This window comes from Meles meles, chromosome 11 (genome assembly GCF_922984935.1).
Source record: "Meles meles chromosome 11, mMelMel3.1 paternal haplotype, whole genome shotgun sequence".
Taxonomy (NCBI): domain Eukaryota; kingdom Metazoa; phylum Chordata; class Mammalia; order Carnivora; family Mustelidae; genus Meles; species Meles meles.
Window position 1 is genome coordinate 78,822,422 of NC_060076.1, and position 15,959 is coordinate 78,838,380.

The 15,959-nt window shown below is 43.7% G+C and overlaps 1 protein-coding gene across 9 annotated transcripts in view; it reads right to left on the minus strand.

Moving 5' to 3' along the window:
• Nucleotides 1–221: 221 nt before the first annotated feature.
• TLE4 (TLE family member 4, transcriptional corepressor) overlaps nucleotides 222–15,959 on the minus strand; it is a 142,967-nt gene continuing 127,229 nt past the window's right edge. For all 9 annotated transcript variants that reach the window (XM_046022611.1, XM_046022608.1, XM_046022605.1 and 6 more), the window contains 6 exons: nucleotides 8,519–8,768; nucleotides 7,347–7,594; nucleotides 4,903–5,050; nucleotides 4,333–4,483; nucleotides 3,920–3,996; nucleotides 222–1,901 (listed from right to left, as the gene is read on the minus strand). In XM_046022611.1, the coding sequence (XP_045878567.1) occupies nucleotides 1,794–1,901; nucleotides 3,920–3,996; nucleotides 4,333–4,483; nucleotides 4,903–5,050; nucleotides 7,347–7,594; nucleotides 8,519–8,768 (982 nt within the window). In that variant the 3' untranslated portion in view covers nucleotides 222–1,793. The remainder of the gene's footprint in view (nucleotides 1,902–3,919; nucleotides 3,997–4,332; nucleotides 4,484–4,902; nucleotides 5,051–7,346; nucleotides 7,595–8,518; nucleotides 8,769–15,959) is intronic.

Genomic DNA, 15,959 nt, shown 5'->3' on the forward strand with positions numbered 1-15,959 from the left:
GCACTCGGTCAATGTTTGCTACAACCTGTCCTTGTTAACCTCCATCTGCTCTCCCTTCTAGTTCCTGTCAAATGAAAATAAAAACAAAACTAAAAATGCAATAATAACGAAGCCCACGTGACTTTAACACCAGTCTCCTTTGAATGAAGCTAGTAATTTTTAGTATATGGGAGTGGCACAGTCAGACAAAAATGAAAGCCAGCCAAACAAAGAATTAGAAATAAGCATACTAGAAGTTATTTATGTTTAATGCTTAAAAGTCTGAATGCACAAACAATCTACCATTATAGAAGTACTGGTGGTCAATACGATGCATTAGAACTATGTACAATGCACAGTTTAGTATCAAAATCTTTCTACACCGTAGAGTTTTACGAAACTGTTAATGACATCAAACACTAAGCACTTAAGACACCATTTTTTTTTCTGCTACCACATTAGGAACGTCAATGGACAGTCCATTTCAACTTGCAGCATCCATCCGTTTCTAGTATGAAATTAAGTAATTTTCTACTTACACAATAAAGTTTATCTACACAGTTCTCTTGATTTTGATCCATAGCAGCAAAGGCACTGTACATCAGCAGATCCACAGACTTAAAAGATTTTTAAAGCATTCAAACAAAAAAATAATAAAAAAAGGAGTCACATATCATAGTTGAACAGCAACAACAACAACATAAAAGAAAACACAATGTTTCCGGCACAATGGCACAGCCTGTGTCCATTTCGGGGACATCCAACTAAGACAGGGAAAGAACTGGAGGTAAAGAAAGCAAGTCCTCATCCCAGGTGAGAGTCCATTCTTTCTGGTTTTCAGAGGGAGGTCCTTGCAAGTCTCCTCTGCTGTCCTCATTTTGTAAAAGACTTGACTTGCACAGCAGGAGGATTCCTCCCCTGAATCCGCGCAGTTCCCAAAGAACATGCCAAAAAATAGCCTGGAATTTCTCATAATGACAAAACTGCCCAAAGGTATACATCTCCCTTTGCAAAGAAACGTGGCAAAAATATCCAGAAGGGATTAAGTTCTCTCTTTAGGCCAAATTTAATTTGTCCATCTGTCTATAATACATTAAAAAAAGGAATTAAAAACTTAGTACAAAGACACTTGTCAACAAGTCAAAAAAGAAAAAAAAAGTCCAATTACTTTTATCAAATAGAATCTAAAGCTATAGATATATTGGTTAAAGTTGTCCAGATAGACTCAAATGAACACGACGTGGCCTGTCATGTTCTAATTGTTCAAATTTCCAAACATTTAAAATAAGTAGAAAACAAAAAAAAATCTAACAACACAGCAACATATTGCTTCCATATGTAATTATACATTTCACATCTCTATACAGTCCTTAGTCTACATTTAGTGACATTTTTCATCAATTATGTTAAACCTTCCTTTCCCCTCCTTTGCCAAAAAAAGGGGGGGAGGGGTATCAAATACAACGCATCTTCATTATCAATGCAGGAGCAGACAGCTTTATTCAGTCAAAGTTAGAAAGCCTTCTTTAAACAAAATAAATATATTACAGATATAATACATAATTAAAGATTCCGTCACTGTTAAGTATGGTAATTCCATGTTCTTCCAAGTAGAGAGCTGAAGATTTGGTATCACAGGTTCTTAATGAGTATTCACAATTCAATAGCAAGGGAGGAAGTAGGGGTAAGAGATGGGATTAAACTCCACAACTGCAATGAGTATTTGAAATCCTTGGTTTTAGATGCGGGGGGAAGAGGATGATAGAACAAAGTGCTACAAGGAGAAGGGGTCCAGTTCGCATGAAGATTTGTCCTTAATAAATAACTTCATAAACCGTGGCCTTCTTATCCCCAGAGCCAGTGACAATGTATTTGTCATCCACAGAGATGTCACAGCTAAGCACCGATGAAGATTCTTTGGACTAGGAAAGAAACAAATACAAATGTTACCTACTGAAAGAAAAACCCATGAGGTGGGACTGGAAGACAGAGTAAAAACAAGCATGAAGGTGTCCCGTTGTCCAAACAGGAGCAGCCCGCCAGGCAAGGCAGTCCCGGCCCTCCCTCAAAATGGCGGGGCCCAGGACACTCTAGGGACACCTCACCATGCTAGTCTACAGGCTCCTGCAATGGGGACATCAGGTGGCAGGCAAGCCAGCTGTACAAGCACGTGTTTTGAAGAAGTAAGGCCTGCTTTCGAACCCTCTTCTCCAGACAGGTAAGAGCAGAGTGTTCTTTGCATCCCCCACTTCAGTCAGATGGCTTGGAGGTCGGGCTGTGGAACACCAGACCGGTCACTTAACCCTGGTGAAACTCCTACCTTACAAACAGGTTAGGACCTCTTACCTGCCTGCCACCTCAAGAGAGTTGCCTCAGAGTTCAAGTGGAAAATGGCATGGAAAACACTACATTTTTTGAAATTGGGAATGTAAAAATATTTCTAATAGAAAGCCCAATCCTCCTGTGTGAAAAAAGAATGCGTATCTCCAAGTGGGGAGGAGTTCAACAGTTCGAAGGAGAAATGTTCCATACTTAAGAGTCCTGGAAACCATGCTCAACTCACCAACTACAAGGAAGTCAAGGTCAACTTTGAACTGAACTGTGCTAAATGAATGAATGCCGCAGGATTTTAACCAGAACTCTGAAGATTTAAAAAATTAACACCTGACGTGCAGAAGTTAACCTACTGCCAGTGTTTCTCAAACTTTTTTGATTGTAACCTGTATTTTTTTTTTAAGATTTTATTTATTTATTTATTTGTCAGGGAGCGAGAGCGAGCGAGAGAGCGCACACACAAGCAGGCAGAGTGGCAGGCAGAGAAGGAAAGAGAAGCAGACTCCCTGCTGAGCAGGGAGCCCGATGTGGGACTCAATCCCAGGACCCTGGGATCATGACCTGAGCCGAAGGCGGCGGCTTAACCGACTGAGCCACCCAGGTGTCCCAATTGACTGTAACCTGTAATTAATCCATTTTACTTCACAATCCAGTATACACAAAAGATACAACACTTATACTTACTATAAAAGATCCACTCTAAGATTACAGATTTCCTTTTTTTTATTCCCAGTCCCTTTGGGGACCACCAGAAAGGTTGTGACCCATAATATTAAAAATATATACTATATTCAGTTATAAATTTCATGACAGCAATAATCAGCTATTTTTGTCCTTTCGATTACCTGGCACAGTATTTTCACTCAATATATGTATTTTTGTATTATGCGTTGTTCTACTCTATGATGACATAATACTACACTCAAGGAAACTGCAAATCTGTTATCCCTTAAAAAAAAAGGCACACCTAAAAAATAACATCCCAAGTATGTTAAAAAAGAGGAGTGTTCTTTAATGTGCCTGTGAAATTTCCACATACCAGCCAGAGAGAGCACAGAGACGTGAGTGTGCCCATGTTGATCACATCTACCATTTGGTCCTCCTACAAATAATTTCACACACGACACATTAAGTACCACTAAGTCAGTAAGAATAAACATTTCTGAAATTAATTAAGATTTACTAAACTTTCCCACAACGCTTCTTTGGGAAAAAAAAAAAAATCAAAGAAATAACAATATTAATAGGAATATTCAGGCAAAATGCTCAAAGTTTTTAAATAGAAGCACTTTAAAGATGTTGCAACACACACACACAAATCACAGAGGATGCAAAACATCTACTGTACAAATGGGACTGAGGCACGGAGAGCTGGTTAATGCAATGGGCAGTGTCTCGGCCCTGGGCTCGAAGAGAACTGGAGACCACCCCCCAGCTCCACAGCGTGTGGCTGACACCAGCCTCCCTCAGGCAAGGTAGTCTTCTCTTGCCCTACCTCCGAGGACACTCAGGAGCCTTATTAATCTGACAGAAAGCACAGAGAGACTCTGGGTAAACCACCGCCATGCAGGGAGCACGCAGTAAGTGGGAGCTGGACAAGTCTTACCTGGAATATACTGGCCCCATAAGGTGTTCTCCAGGCATTCAGAAGGTTGTCCTTTCCAGTGCTTACAAACCATTTGCCTACAGAAAAAAAGAGTTTGGAAAAGGGTCTTGTTTGCGTTGCTGTGTCAGACGCCAGAGATTTGCTTTATAGCTCACAAACTATTCACAGAAAACTCTTCTAATTTGCAACAAAAGTTTCTTTTCACTGGAAACATAAAGCTCACTGTCCTAGATTTAGTGAGTCATTTATCCTTTCAACAATGATAAGCAGATCGGCATTAGAGACGCAGGCTCATATGTACTTTGGAAGAGGGACAGGTTACTAAACCAAAGGAGTGGAGTGGGGACGCATCCTTGGGAGGGCAGAGGGGGCGACTGTCGGGGACAGGAAATGGACGGGAGGGGGCTGCTTACCACAATGGGCAAACTTGAGCGACAGGACGCAGCTCTCGTGGAGATGCAGCTGGTATTTGTCCGGCTTGGTGACGTGCAGCACTTCCACGTTACTGTTCTCCATCCCCACAGCCAGCCACTCTCCGGTTGGGCAGTAGCCCAGAGAAAAGATCTACGAGTGAAACAGCTCAGAGTGACGGTGCCTACAGAAGACACGCTGCCTCTCGTGGGAGGTACTGCTTCTTCTGGGGACACTATTTAAATCGTGCAGGAAGTCTAGATGATTCCAATTATATAAGAAGAAATCACAGCCAAATGGGTGACGCCCAAGTAACGCGATACATCTGCACAATATCATTTAATGAGTCACTTAGGCAAAATTCAAAGAATACAAAGTAATGGTCTTTGGAGGAAAAACCTGCTAAAAGCTTATAAATGAGATTTTTTCCTAATCCTTTAATACATATTACTGTGTTTTGACAGAATTGAGTTATCTAACCCAGAGTCAAAAGGGACTTTGTCACATGGTACAGTCTGTCATGAATGTCACAAAACTGTGTCTTCCGAAGTGTCCCAGGGCCACGCCAGTACCTGTGAGGTGAAGTCGTGCTGCTGCAGCTGCCGCCCCTCGCGCAGGTCCCAGGACCTGACCGTGTTGTCCAGGCCGCCCGTCCAGAGCTTGGTGCCGTCGTTAGAAATGTCAATACAGCTGGCCCCGTCTGTGTGGCCCTGGAATTGCCTGAAAATGTCAAAACGGAGGGAAAACCTTTGAAAAGTTAGTTTTTATGTGAACTCAATTCCGAGTTCATCAGTGCAGCCACTGTGGAAAACAGTGCGGAGTTCTATAAAAAATGAAAAGGTGAATTACCATAAGATCCAGTGACTCCATGGCCGGTATTTACCCAAAGAAAAGGAAAACACTAATTTGAAAAGATGTACGCCCCCCTATGTTTACTGCAGCATTATTTATAATAGCCAAGATATGGAAGCAGCTCAAGTGTCCATAGACAGATGGCTAAAGAAGATGTGGTATACATATACCATGGAATATTATTCAGCCATAAAAAAGAGTAAGTCCTTGTCAATTGCAATAACATGGATGGATACAGAGTATAACGCTAATTGAAATAAGTCAAAGAAAGATAAATACTATATGACTTCACTCATCTGTAAGAATTTAAGAAATAAAACAAACGAACAAATGAAGAAAAAAAGAGACAGACAAACAGACTCATACAGAGAACAAACTGTTATCAAAGGGGAGGTGGTGGGGGAATGGGTGAATGAGTTGAAAGGGATTAAAAGTACATTTGTGGTGATGAGCACTGAGTCATGCACAGAATTGCTGAATCATTTTTTTGCACACTTGAAACTACAATGACACTCGATGTTAATTATACTCCAATAAAAGAAATTGAGAACTCCTCAGGGATCAGTTTCATTGTAGGTCTTACAGATTGGGTTTACTGTGTTTTCTAATTATTCATGTAACAAAGCATATACATAGAGAGATTCAGGTTTAACTGAGAGGTTCAATTTCTTACACTTTTTATTTTTGAACTTAGGGGGTCTTTGACTGTCATACCAAAAAACCATTGATATAACCAATGGAAAAAAAAACTCCAACTGAAATAAACAAAAGAAAACACACAGCTATATGTACTATATGTATATGAACTAATCAAAAATACATCTAAGACGGATTTTATCATTGTAATATGAAGGAAAGGATTTAAGAGGATGTAAGGCATATTATATGTTCCTTTCTACAAAAGCTATGGGGATGGCCACGGGAGCCACAGAGAAAACTTTGCCACTGTGCAGTTATGCAACTGTAGCAGGCTGTGCAAGACAACGAAAAGGCTATGCTCTCAAGTAAGGCACATGGAAAGAAACTCAGTGTGGCTCAGCTGTTCCAGGAGCTGGTAGAATGTACAAAAGATACTGGGAAAAGAAGAGATTAGAAGCAGTTCCCCATAAGAGCTTTACCCAAGATGAAACAAGTGATGACCACTTTATTTTTGGAATCATGCATAGAGCTCAGTCCTGCAAAAAATATCTGACAGATGGCCAGTAGAGGCCTCTTCTCCTTACACACTCCCCTTGACTTGCGGCTAGGCCTGATTACAACCTTCTCACACCCTTCAGCAAATCATACCTCATACTTCCTGCTCTCTCGGGTGCTGACATCTGGAGACTCATTTCAGGGCATTATCTACCAACACCAATCCCATATAATTTCACTTCTAAACAGACATCTCAGTGCATCGACCCATCCTTAATGGTGGGATTACAGATAATCTAGACCATTTCAGAGTGAAGCACAATGCTAGGGCCCATAGCAGGGGTTTGGTGATGATCTACCGACAGAAGGCACATGTGGGATACACGTGGCATGGAGGACAGCGCCCTGTGCTGTGAATCTTCTTGGTGAGTGTCTAGCGACAGTGACTGTTGGTTAGCAAGTGCAGATGGCAAATTACAGATGTCTAACGAGCTCATGAGGTCATGGGAACATGATATACATTAATTATGCAAAAATGACCTCATTTTTTAAAAACCCAAATCAGTGATACTTAGGATAATATCCAAAAAAAAAAAAGAAAGAGAACAATCCCTCATTTGGTAAGTTCAAAAGCAGAAAATAAGATTTTACGTCAGTAATTTGTTTCTAGCTTTTTGTTTTTGTTTTAAAGATTTTATTTATTTACTGAAGAGAATGAGACAGAGATAGTGAGAGAGGGCAGGAGCAGGGAGGAGAGGGAGAAGCAGGCCACCTGCCGAACAGGCAGCCAGACGCAGGACTCAATCCCAGGACTCTGGGATCATAACCAAAGCCGCAGGCAGTCGCTTAACCAACTGAGCCACCCAGGAGCCCTCTAGCCATCTTTCAAATGAGCCTGTTCCTAACACATTTTAGTAGGAGAATTCTATTTCATTGTTTTAGACACACACAGCTCTTTGGCACAGAGCGGTACACACACACACACCAACGGCTCCCTCACGTGCCCTGGGCGGGGATCTTGCTGACCCACCTCACCAGCGTCTGGTTGTGCAGGTCCCAGACGGCGATGTTACCATCACTGCAGCACGAGAAGCAGACCTTGGAGTCAGGGCTGATGGCCAGAGCATAGCACGCAGGGGCCGAGGACGTCAGCTCTGCCTTGATGCGCGGGGTCGGAGCCGCCAGGTCCCAGATGGACAGAGTACTGGCCTCCCCTCCCACGATGAGGGTGCGACCATCAGGGAGCAATCGGCAGGAACGGATATAGTTATCCCTGTTCTGCAGAGACAAAAACCATCAAGAGATCACTCATGAGGAAAGGAAAACAGCATTAACATGAGAGCAGAAATCCATAAAAGTATTGTGTTCCCTCCTGGTTTTAATGAGCCATTTTTACTCATGACAATGATAAAGTGGATTAATGCTAGAAAATTACATGAAATTAGGGAAGTACTTAAACTTGATCTACAAATTTAGTGCTGAGATATTTAATCTTAATTAGCATGAAAATGCAAAGATCTAGACCCAACTCCCACCACCACCACCACCACCAAATCACCCAGCTGCCTGACTCATTTGCGCACACACACACACACACACACACACCAACGCAGGAGCGCACGAGTCCTGGACAGCAGTGGTTGATCAAGCAGCATCAACTGGAGGCAAAATTTGATCGAGGAGTGTTAAGGGAGGGGGAGTGAGAAAAAAGGTCCTCCCAACTCGTGAGGGTCTGGGAATGTTGTGTACAACAAATATGTTAAACTAACCTAACATTGTGGAGCAGCAGAAATTCCACTGTTGGTCTAAGAAAGAACGTCCAGCAGAAGTTATATAAATGATGGAAGGACAAACACCCAAGACACAGGCAAGGGAATAGTCTACTGTCTGCGCAGAAAGTGGGACGTTACTCTGGTAATGTCACCATGTGACAGACCGAGAGGTCCGCTCTCACAGAAGCCCTCCTGGGCTTTTAACTTTTCTTATACTCTTTATCAGACAGGAAAACGGGTAGTGAGCCTGTGCCCACAAATCGGGCAGGATTCATGAAAGTTGCATTCTCCACATGAAGGGTCACAAACCACCGAAGACAACTACCCACTTGGAATCAATTCCATGTGTTGCTGGTCCAACCAAGTCTCTCACTATTCCAGCCCATTTTCTGAATGAAGGTGTAAGCCCCGTTCCTCCACTTTCGCTCACCAGACAGTCGAGCTGAGAGACGGGGCTCTTGTTGCCGGGGTGGCTGATGTCCCAGACCTTGACGCAGCCCTTGCCGCCCGTGTACACGTGTCTCGTGGGGTTGCTGATGGTCACCGCACACACCACCTCCCCGTGGTTCAGGGTGTTGATCTGGCGCGCGTGCCGGGGGATTCCGGGTCCGATGAGGGCATCGGGGGGGAAAGGGACAGGCTGCATCTGGCCGTCTGCAGTGACGTGAAAGGAGTACGCTCTATGGTAGTGTAGTGGGGAGAAGAAAAAATAGGAGGGGAAGGTGAAAAACATTAGTTAATAGTTAACTGATCAGTGTGAGGAGATGAAATAGAAAACATTTTCAGTGTTACTTATAATTTGCAAGTAAGTCAAATTTACCTGGTACAAAAGAGAAAACCTAATTTTCAGAGTCACAGAGCTAGATCTACGATCAAATGTCAGGTCGACTCTTCACTAACTGATGTGTGGCATTAAGTAGTCACTGAGCCTCTCTGAACCTCAGTTCTCATCTTTAAAAGGGAGAGAATGCTACCTACACTTCACAGAGAATTAAGTAAGAAAGCCAACATCTAGTATAGTATCTACTCCTTCAGGACACTCGGCAAACTTGCTCTGTTTTCTGCTTTGGGTGAGCCAGAAGCCTGTGATGCTATTTCTGCCTATACATGAATTCATGCCAATCAAGTGATTTACTAATGGAGATCAATGAGTCAAAATGATCAAGCTCTAAGGAGTTGAGTCTCTAGGCCCACGGTGAAATGATAGCTGTGAACCCAGCACACGCACCAGAGTAAGTCCTATCGGACTTGAGAATCACTAATGCAAGTAATTCCTGACGAAATTAGGACCTGCAAAGGCGTCCTGTGTGACTACCCCAAAGGCCCACCTATAAGGGCCTATCATCAGCTCCTACTCCAGTTCGTCTCCAGGGAAAGCTCTACACTTAGGAAAACATTTGGCTCTAAATGCAACTTCCATTCGAACATCTCCCTCAAGAGATCTCTATTCTTAGGGTGCTGAATGCAGGACAAAGTCAGGATGGACACATCAGTGAGGCTATGTGATGCAGGGGGTGGGGAGAGGGCGCTGGGCCTGTCTTCTATCATGGGCAATAGCCCATTTTGGAAATTATGTCATTCTGCTTTGGCATGAAGCTTTGGAATGTGCTCTGTTTATAGGACAAAGTTTGGGAAAGACATACCAAGGGAAAGCATCTGTGGGTGCACAAAGGACTGGAGCTTGGACCTATCAGGGAAGTTTTAGAATCAGAAACAGTTTATGGCTCCTTCATGCAAAAAGCTATAGGCTAGCCACATTCATCAAAACTCGTCCCATTACTAAGGACCTCATCACCCTCCTGACTGTCCCCAGGAGGGATGACGCAGTACGTGGCCGTGGAAGATGTGGTGCCAGATAGCGGAGGGCTTTTTCCTTCTCGGTAACAACGGAGAAGCAGAGGCCCAGCCCGTAGCAGAGACGTGGCATGTGGGACTGCTGACGGGGAGGGAGGCGGAAGCTCGGGAGACAAGAGACAGAAGACATTTCCTCGGTCAAATCAATAGGACTTGGGAGACACACTGAACCTGTGACCTGGGAGAGAGGCGTGAAGGCTCAGAACCCACGTGATTCAGGTGGACCACATGTTAGTGAAGCGACAGGGAAGCATGACCGAAAGCTACACACTCGAGGACCTAACTGGTTTGGTTTTCTTTAATTTGAGGGCAGCTGGGAATCCAAAGAGTTCAACAGTAAGCAGAGCACTGTGACTCAGGTGACAGGTTAGGTTAGAAAGACAACGTGTGCTTATTGACTAGGAAGTGACAGCGGAAGCTAAGGGAGCAGAACAATAATGCCGTAGCAGATCACACAGTGAGCAGACAAATGCAGGATCTAGGGGGCTGCTTACATCTAAGGATTCTCCAGCAAGAGCAGTCAGAGACACAGATAAGATTGAGAGAAATGATCAAGTCCAGAGATAGGAGAAGATGGTCAATCACTTGACAACGTATTAAGAGATTCAACCATTTAACACGTATTTCTTGGGTATCCCCATGTGCCAAGCACCATACTTGCAGGACTGGGGTACAACAGAAGAAAAACAAACAAAAACCCTGCATCGCTCGTTCACCTGAGTTTATAGCCTGTGGCAGTAGGCTACAGGTAGGTCGAGGGGCAGATTTATTAGTGAGATAGTCACATAAATAAATATAACAATGTCAGAAGGTCAATGTGATGAAGAGTGGACATGCCTGGTACTGTGGGATTTGATAGAGTGAGGCAATGGGGCTTCGATATAAAGAGAAGATGGTGTGAAGGGGAAGGGTATGGCAAATATGAAGGCCAGAGTGAGACGGAACGCTTAGTATCCATTTAGTCAGAAACTATTTATTGAATGCCTACTATGAACCTGGTACTATCAAAAATGCTGGGAAATCAGGGGTGGACAAAGTCTCTATCCTCCAGGATCAACATCTAGAAGGGAAAGCAAATACCATATATAAGCAGAAAATTAAGTAACCTCAGATCCCCATCAGATGGCAAGACACACACACACACACACACACACACGCACGCGGCATAGGTCTGGAGTACCATATGAGAGGAGACAAGAAGAAAAGACGCAGGCCCTGTACACATTGGTGGTGGTGGGGGTGGGGGGGAGGAATGTGGAATGTTCCAGGAAGAGGAACAACACAGAGTCCCTAAAGCAGAAGCAAGTGAGAACACTAGCGTGCACTCAGTGGCGGGGGGCAGGCTGGAGAGACAGAGGGAGGGCAGCAGGAAAAAGGCCTGGTGGGCCGTGATGAGGAATGCACATTATCCTGGGTGGAATGGGAAGTTACTGGGACTTCTCGGCAGGGAATGACAGGATTCAGTTAATGTTTTAATGTGCCATTCTGGCTGTTGGGTGAGGAATGGATTAGAGGTGACAGAAGGGAAGAGGAGCATAGACAGGAGGTCTGTGCCTGGGAGGCAGTCCGGCAGCTGGGAACGGATGTGCAATTCAAAAGATCGCTCCGGCTGGGTGGAAGCAGAGAAGGCTGTGCTGGATGGGTCACCTGGATTCTGGAAGTGACACAGTGAGGGGCGGGGACGAGATCTTCCTTGTGAGCCTTTTTAAATAGGTAACTGAAGTCAAGGACGGCTACAGTTGACGTGGTCCACGCCCCATGACGGGTTACTGGGGGCTGACCTTGTGAACACCAGAGTCATGCGGAATGAGGGTGGCTCCAAGGAGGAAGACCCTAAGCCAGTGCTCAGTCTTTAACAAAAAGGAAATCCCCCAACAAGGTGTAGGGTAGGTAGAATCCAATGACGCAAGCCTGAAAGAGCCAGAGTTTTCACAAAAAGATAAAGGAGCTCAGTTCTAGAAAGGACTGGTGGTGGGGGCAGCAGAGGGGTGGGGAGGATGACACAGCCTTTATTACCCCATCATTGGCTCTGAAGATTTAAGGATATGAAACAAAAAAAGGGGCACCCCCTCAGAGAGCTGCAAGTGGAGGGGGTCCCTTGGGGAGAGAACCAGGTGCCAATCAGGCAAGGAGGGGAAGGCAGCAATGCTCTCAGAGAAAGGCTGAGATTCTGAAGGATGACGATGGAGAAAAAGGCTAATTGATTTAGCAATTAAAGAGGTCATGAGACTAAATCTTAAAGGAAAGGAGAGGAAGATTATTCCACGTTTAGATGGTGTTATACATTCTTAATGGTAATTTACTTGAAAAGCCATCCCTTCTCTTCTCCCTAGTATCACTAAGTGGTTTTAAAGAGCTTTGAGAATTTAAATAGTTAAGAAACGAGACACAAGATTTCTTTCGAGGTTTTTTTTTGTTTGTTTGTTTTTAATTTATTTATTTGACAGAGAGAGATCACAAGTAGGCAGAGAGGCAGGCAGAGAGAGAGGAGGAAGCAGGCTCCCCGCCGAGCAGAGAGCCCGATGCGGGGCTCAATCCCAGGACTCTGAGATCATGACCTGAGCCGAAGGCAGAGGCATTAACCCACTGAGCCACCCAGGCGCCCCTTCTTTCGAGGTTTTTGATATGACATTCTTCAACTAAACCACAACCGCTCTGTGAGCACCTACTATGTTCCTGGAACCCCCTTTAACAAGAACGTCAAGAGCCTACTTGCATTAAGGATATAATGCAGCCCTCTGTTTGCTATTAGTACATGTAAGATACCCAAGACTGGAAAAAATAAAACTCTAGTAACAATCTTATCAGATTTCAACTAACTCTGACGTGTAGCTGGCAAAGTGTACTGGAACGTGTAACGAAAGCCAGACTTTCTAGAAATCAGAAACCCAGGCTTGAAGAACTACCCTTTTTCTACCTGATTAAATGGATCGATAAGACCTCTTAGCCACATGGATACAGACATCATGCTAAGAACACAAAATAAGGTAAGGCACTGGCCTTGCCCACTAGCGGCTTCTAATCTACGAAGTGTGATGAGAAAATCAAAGAAGTGGCCACAGTACCAGATGAAATATTAGAAGTGGGAAGTTCTGTCTGGCTCAAGAGAAAGCTTATGTCTCAATAGTGACATGGTACTAGAGATGGGTTTTGCAGAATGGAGGGATTCTCACAGAAGAGGGAGGAAGATGGAAAAACAATCTGGGCGGTGGGGAGGTGGGCAGAAACAGCAGAGAGCAAGGGCTCTAAAAGGATGGGGTGCAATGATGGAAATTCCTGGGCTGGTTTTAATACAAAGAATTCATTTATTCAATAACAACCCCAGGTTTAAGTGGTTGGAGGAGCTGGCCTGAGCACAGTCTGATCAAATGCATCAGGAATATATACATTTATACTACACACACACACACACACACACACACACACACACTGCTGTCTATCTGCTAGAAAAGGGAGGGCTGTAAAAAGGGAGGGCCTGCAAGGCCAGCCTCAGAACTCCACAAATAGAATTCACTAAAAAGGTTTTTTGGAGGGGGAACAGGTAGGGTATTAGTGGGGAAACTGACAGAATAAATTTGATCACAAGGACTACAGTGGGCTAGAAGACTAAGAGACAATTATTCCAATAACCTAGATGCAAGGTATTGGGGGACCTGAACCAGGCTAGGTCAAGGAAGATAGCAAAGTAACACTGGCTATAAAACTCTAGAGGACTTACCAAGTAAGATGTGAGGAAGGAGCCAATAATAATTGAGTTTCTGAGCTTAGGAAACAAGTATACCAGTACTCCTGATGGGCAATGTGGAAGGAAGACCTCATCTGGAGAAGCAGCATCATGATATGCTGACTTTGACGTGCAGGTAATACACAATCAAGATGTCTGAGATGTCCAGCAAATAACTACAGATGCAGGGCCAGAGTGATAGGGTGCAGGGAACCGGGAATACAGTGGACTCCTCCAAAACACACACACCCAGACACAGAGACACACGAGCACGTGTGTGCACAGCAGGTGAAAGCACTAAAAGCTAAGACTGGCTAAAAAAGGCAGGAAAGAGAACAGAAGCAGCTTGGAATTTCTGACAGAACTACACCTCAATTAAGGCATCTGCAAATCACTCTTTTTAAAACATGTGCATTGAAGATGCTATTTTATCTGAATCATCATCTTTCGATGAAAACCCAGCATATTTAAAGGAGGTCCTTGGTCTTCCCACCCCCAGCCTCATTTACCCTCCCTGAAAGGTCCAGTTCTGTAATGTTGCACTCATCTGTCGCATACTTTGCAACACTTTCTCCAAAGTTTTCAGTGTCTCACGACATGGGACTAGACCTTGAATTCACAATAAAAGATCTGGCCATTGTACTTTATAAAGTATGCTAGAAAATCAGGCTCTCAGTAGCATATGAACCCACTAGTACATCAGCCAGCCAACAAATACTGCTAAGGGCTTACTGTGTGTCAAGCATTGTTCCTATTTTGAAAAATCCTGCTTTATAAAAACAAATAGAACAACACGGTAAATTTGCTGAATTATGAGCAGCTGAAAACCAACAAACCTGAGCTTTTCTCTCACGGCTGCATCCATATGCCATGTCCCACGATGTAATTAGTACTATGGTTTTAATTGAATAATTTTACCCTATTTATAAATGTCTCATTTAAGTAATAGGTGAGGAGGAAAGTCCATTTTGGGCTTATTTCAAAATTAAACTATGTTGTCATTCCAATTACAAACTGAGTGCAACTTTTGCTAACTCACCAGAATAGACAGGACCCAATGTGAATTATTAAATAAATGCTACTTTATTCATTAGTTGGTGACATGCATTTAATTATAACTTCTGATAACATCTAACAATTCATTCTGTAAAAATAATTAGGACAGAGATGCATGGCTGCTTTGAGTCTTTCTGGAGAAAGGCAGTTTACTTTGTGTGTGTGGCAGGGGAAGCCTTTAGGTGATTCATTGCGTTTTATGTTATAGCACAAAAAATAGTTGTTTCTCTCGAAACACACACAGAAGACAAAGTTTCACAATTCTGTATCTTAAGATCTGAGGAGCCACCTGTTATCATTACTTCCTCTGAGAAGTCAGTAATAAAAATATATTATCTCTTTATGCATAAATGAATGTGAATTTACATATCTTGATGTCCTCTTAATAAAGACACACCAATGACAGGAACGTGGAGTCTAATTTACTCCAATCTAATTTTCTCGGTCATTTCTGCCAGTACAGAAATGCAGTTCAGTTCAACTGCATAAGCACCTGAAAAGCTGATAATGACCTGGGACAAAGTTAAACTGGAAATGAGGCTGCGGTTGACTGAGGAGTCCCATATACCAAACACAGTCCCGAACACGTAACATGTCATCTTACGTTACCCTTACGCCCCGCTTGTCAAGGCAGGTGCCATCCTCGGTTTATAGATGAGCCAACTGAAGCTCCCCAAGTTAAGAAACTGTCCTCTAGTTCTCAACTGGCAGAGTAAAAATTCAAATTTTGATTTGTCACATCCCAGAACTCAACTTCGTTGACCCCACCATGCTCTCTTTGGGATTCCTAATGTCATCTGCCAACTGCATGACATGTGGCTCTATCACTCCCAGGAATGAAAATTTGCAACCATCCTCAAACCCACCAACCTTCCCAAAAGGATCTCAACAATTTGATAAATGCGGGGGAAGAAAGGGAGTCCCACTCAAGGCTCAGAGAAATGCCTCCCGAATCAGACCAGCTCTAACTCAACAGTGGTTCAGACGGCCCAAAGTGAAATCAAGACCGTCTTTCTTCTTTATAGGCACCTAAGCCCCCTTCCCCCTCTCTTCACCCTTCAGGGGCCTGGGCAGTACTGCGCTAGTGGTTATACCACAGCCCTGGTGCCACAGCTAGTCAACCACGTGGTAACTACGCAGTACCAGAACAAGGGATGATACCCTTTCCCTAAAGAAACCTCTCCTTCCCCACCACAGGTTCATGTGGAACTCACAGGGATTTGGGTTATTTGATTAA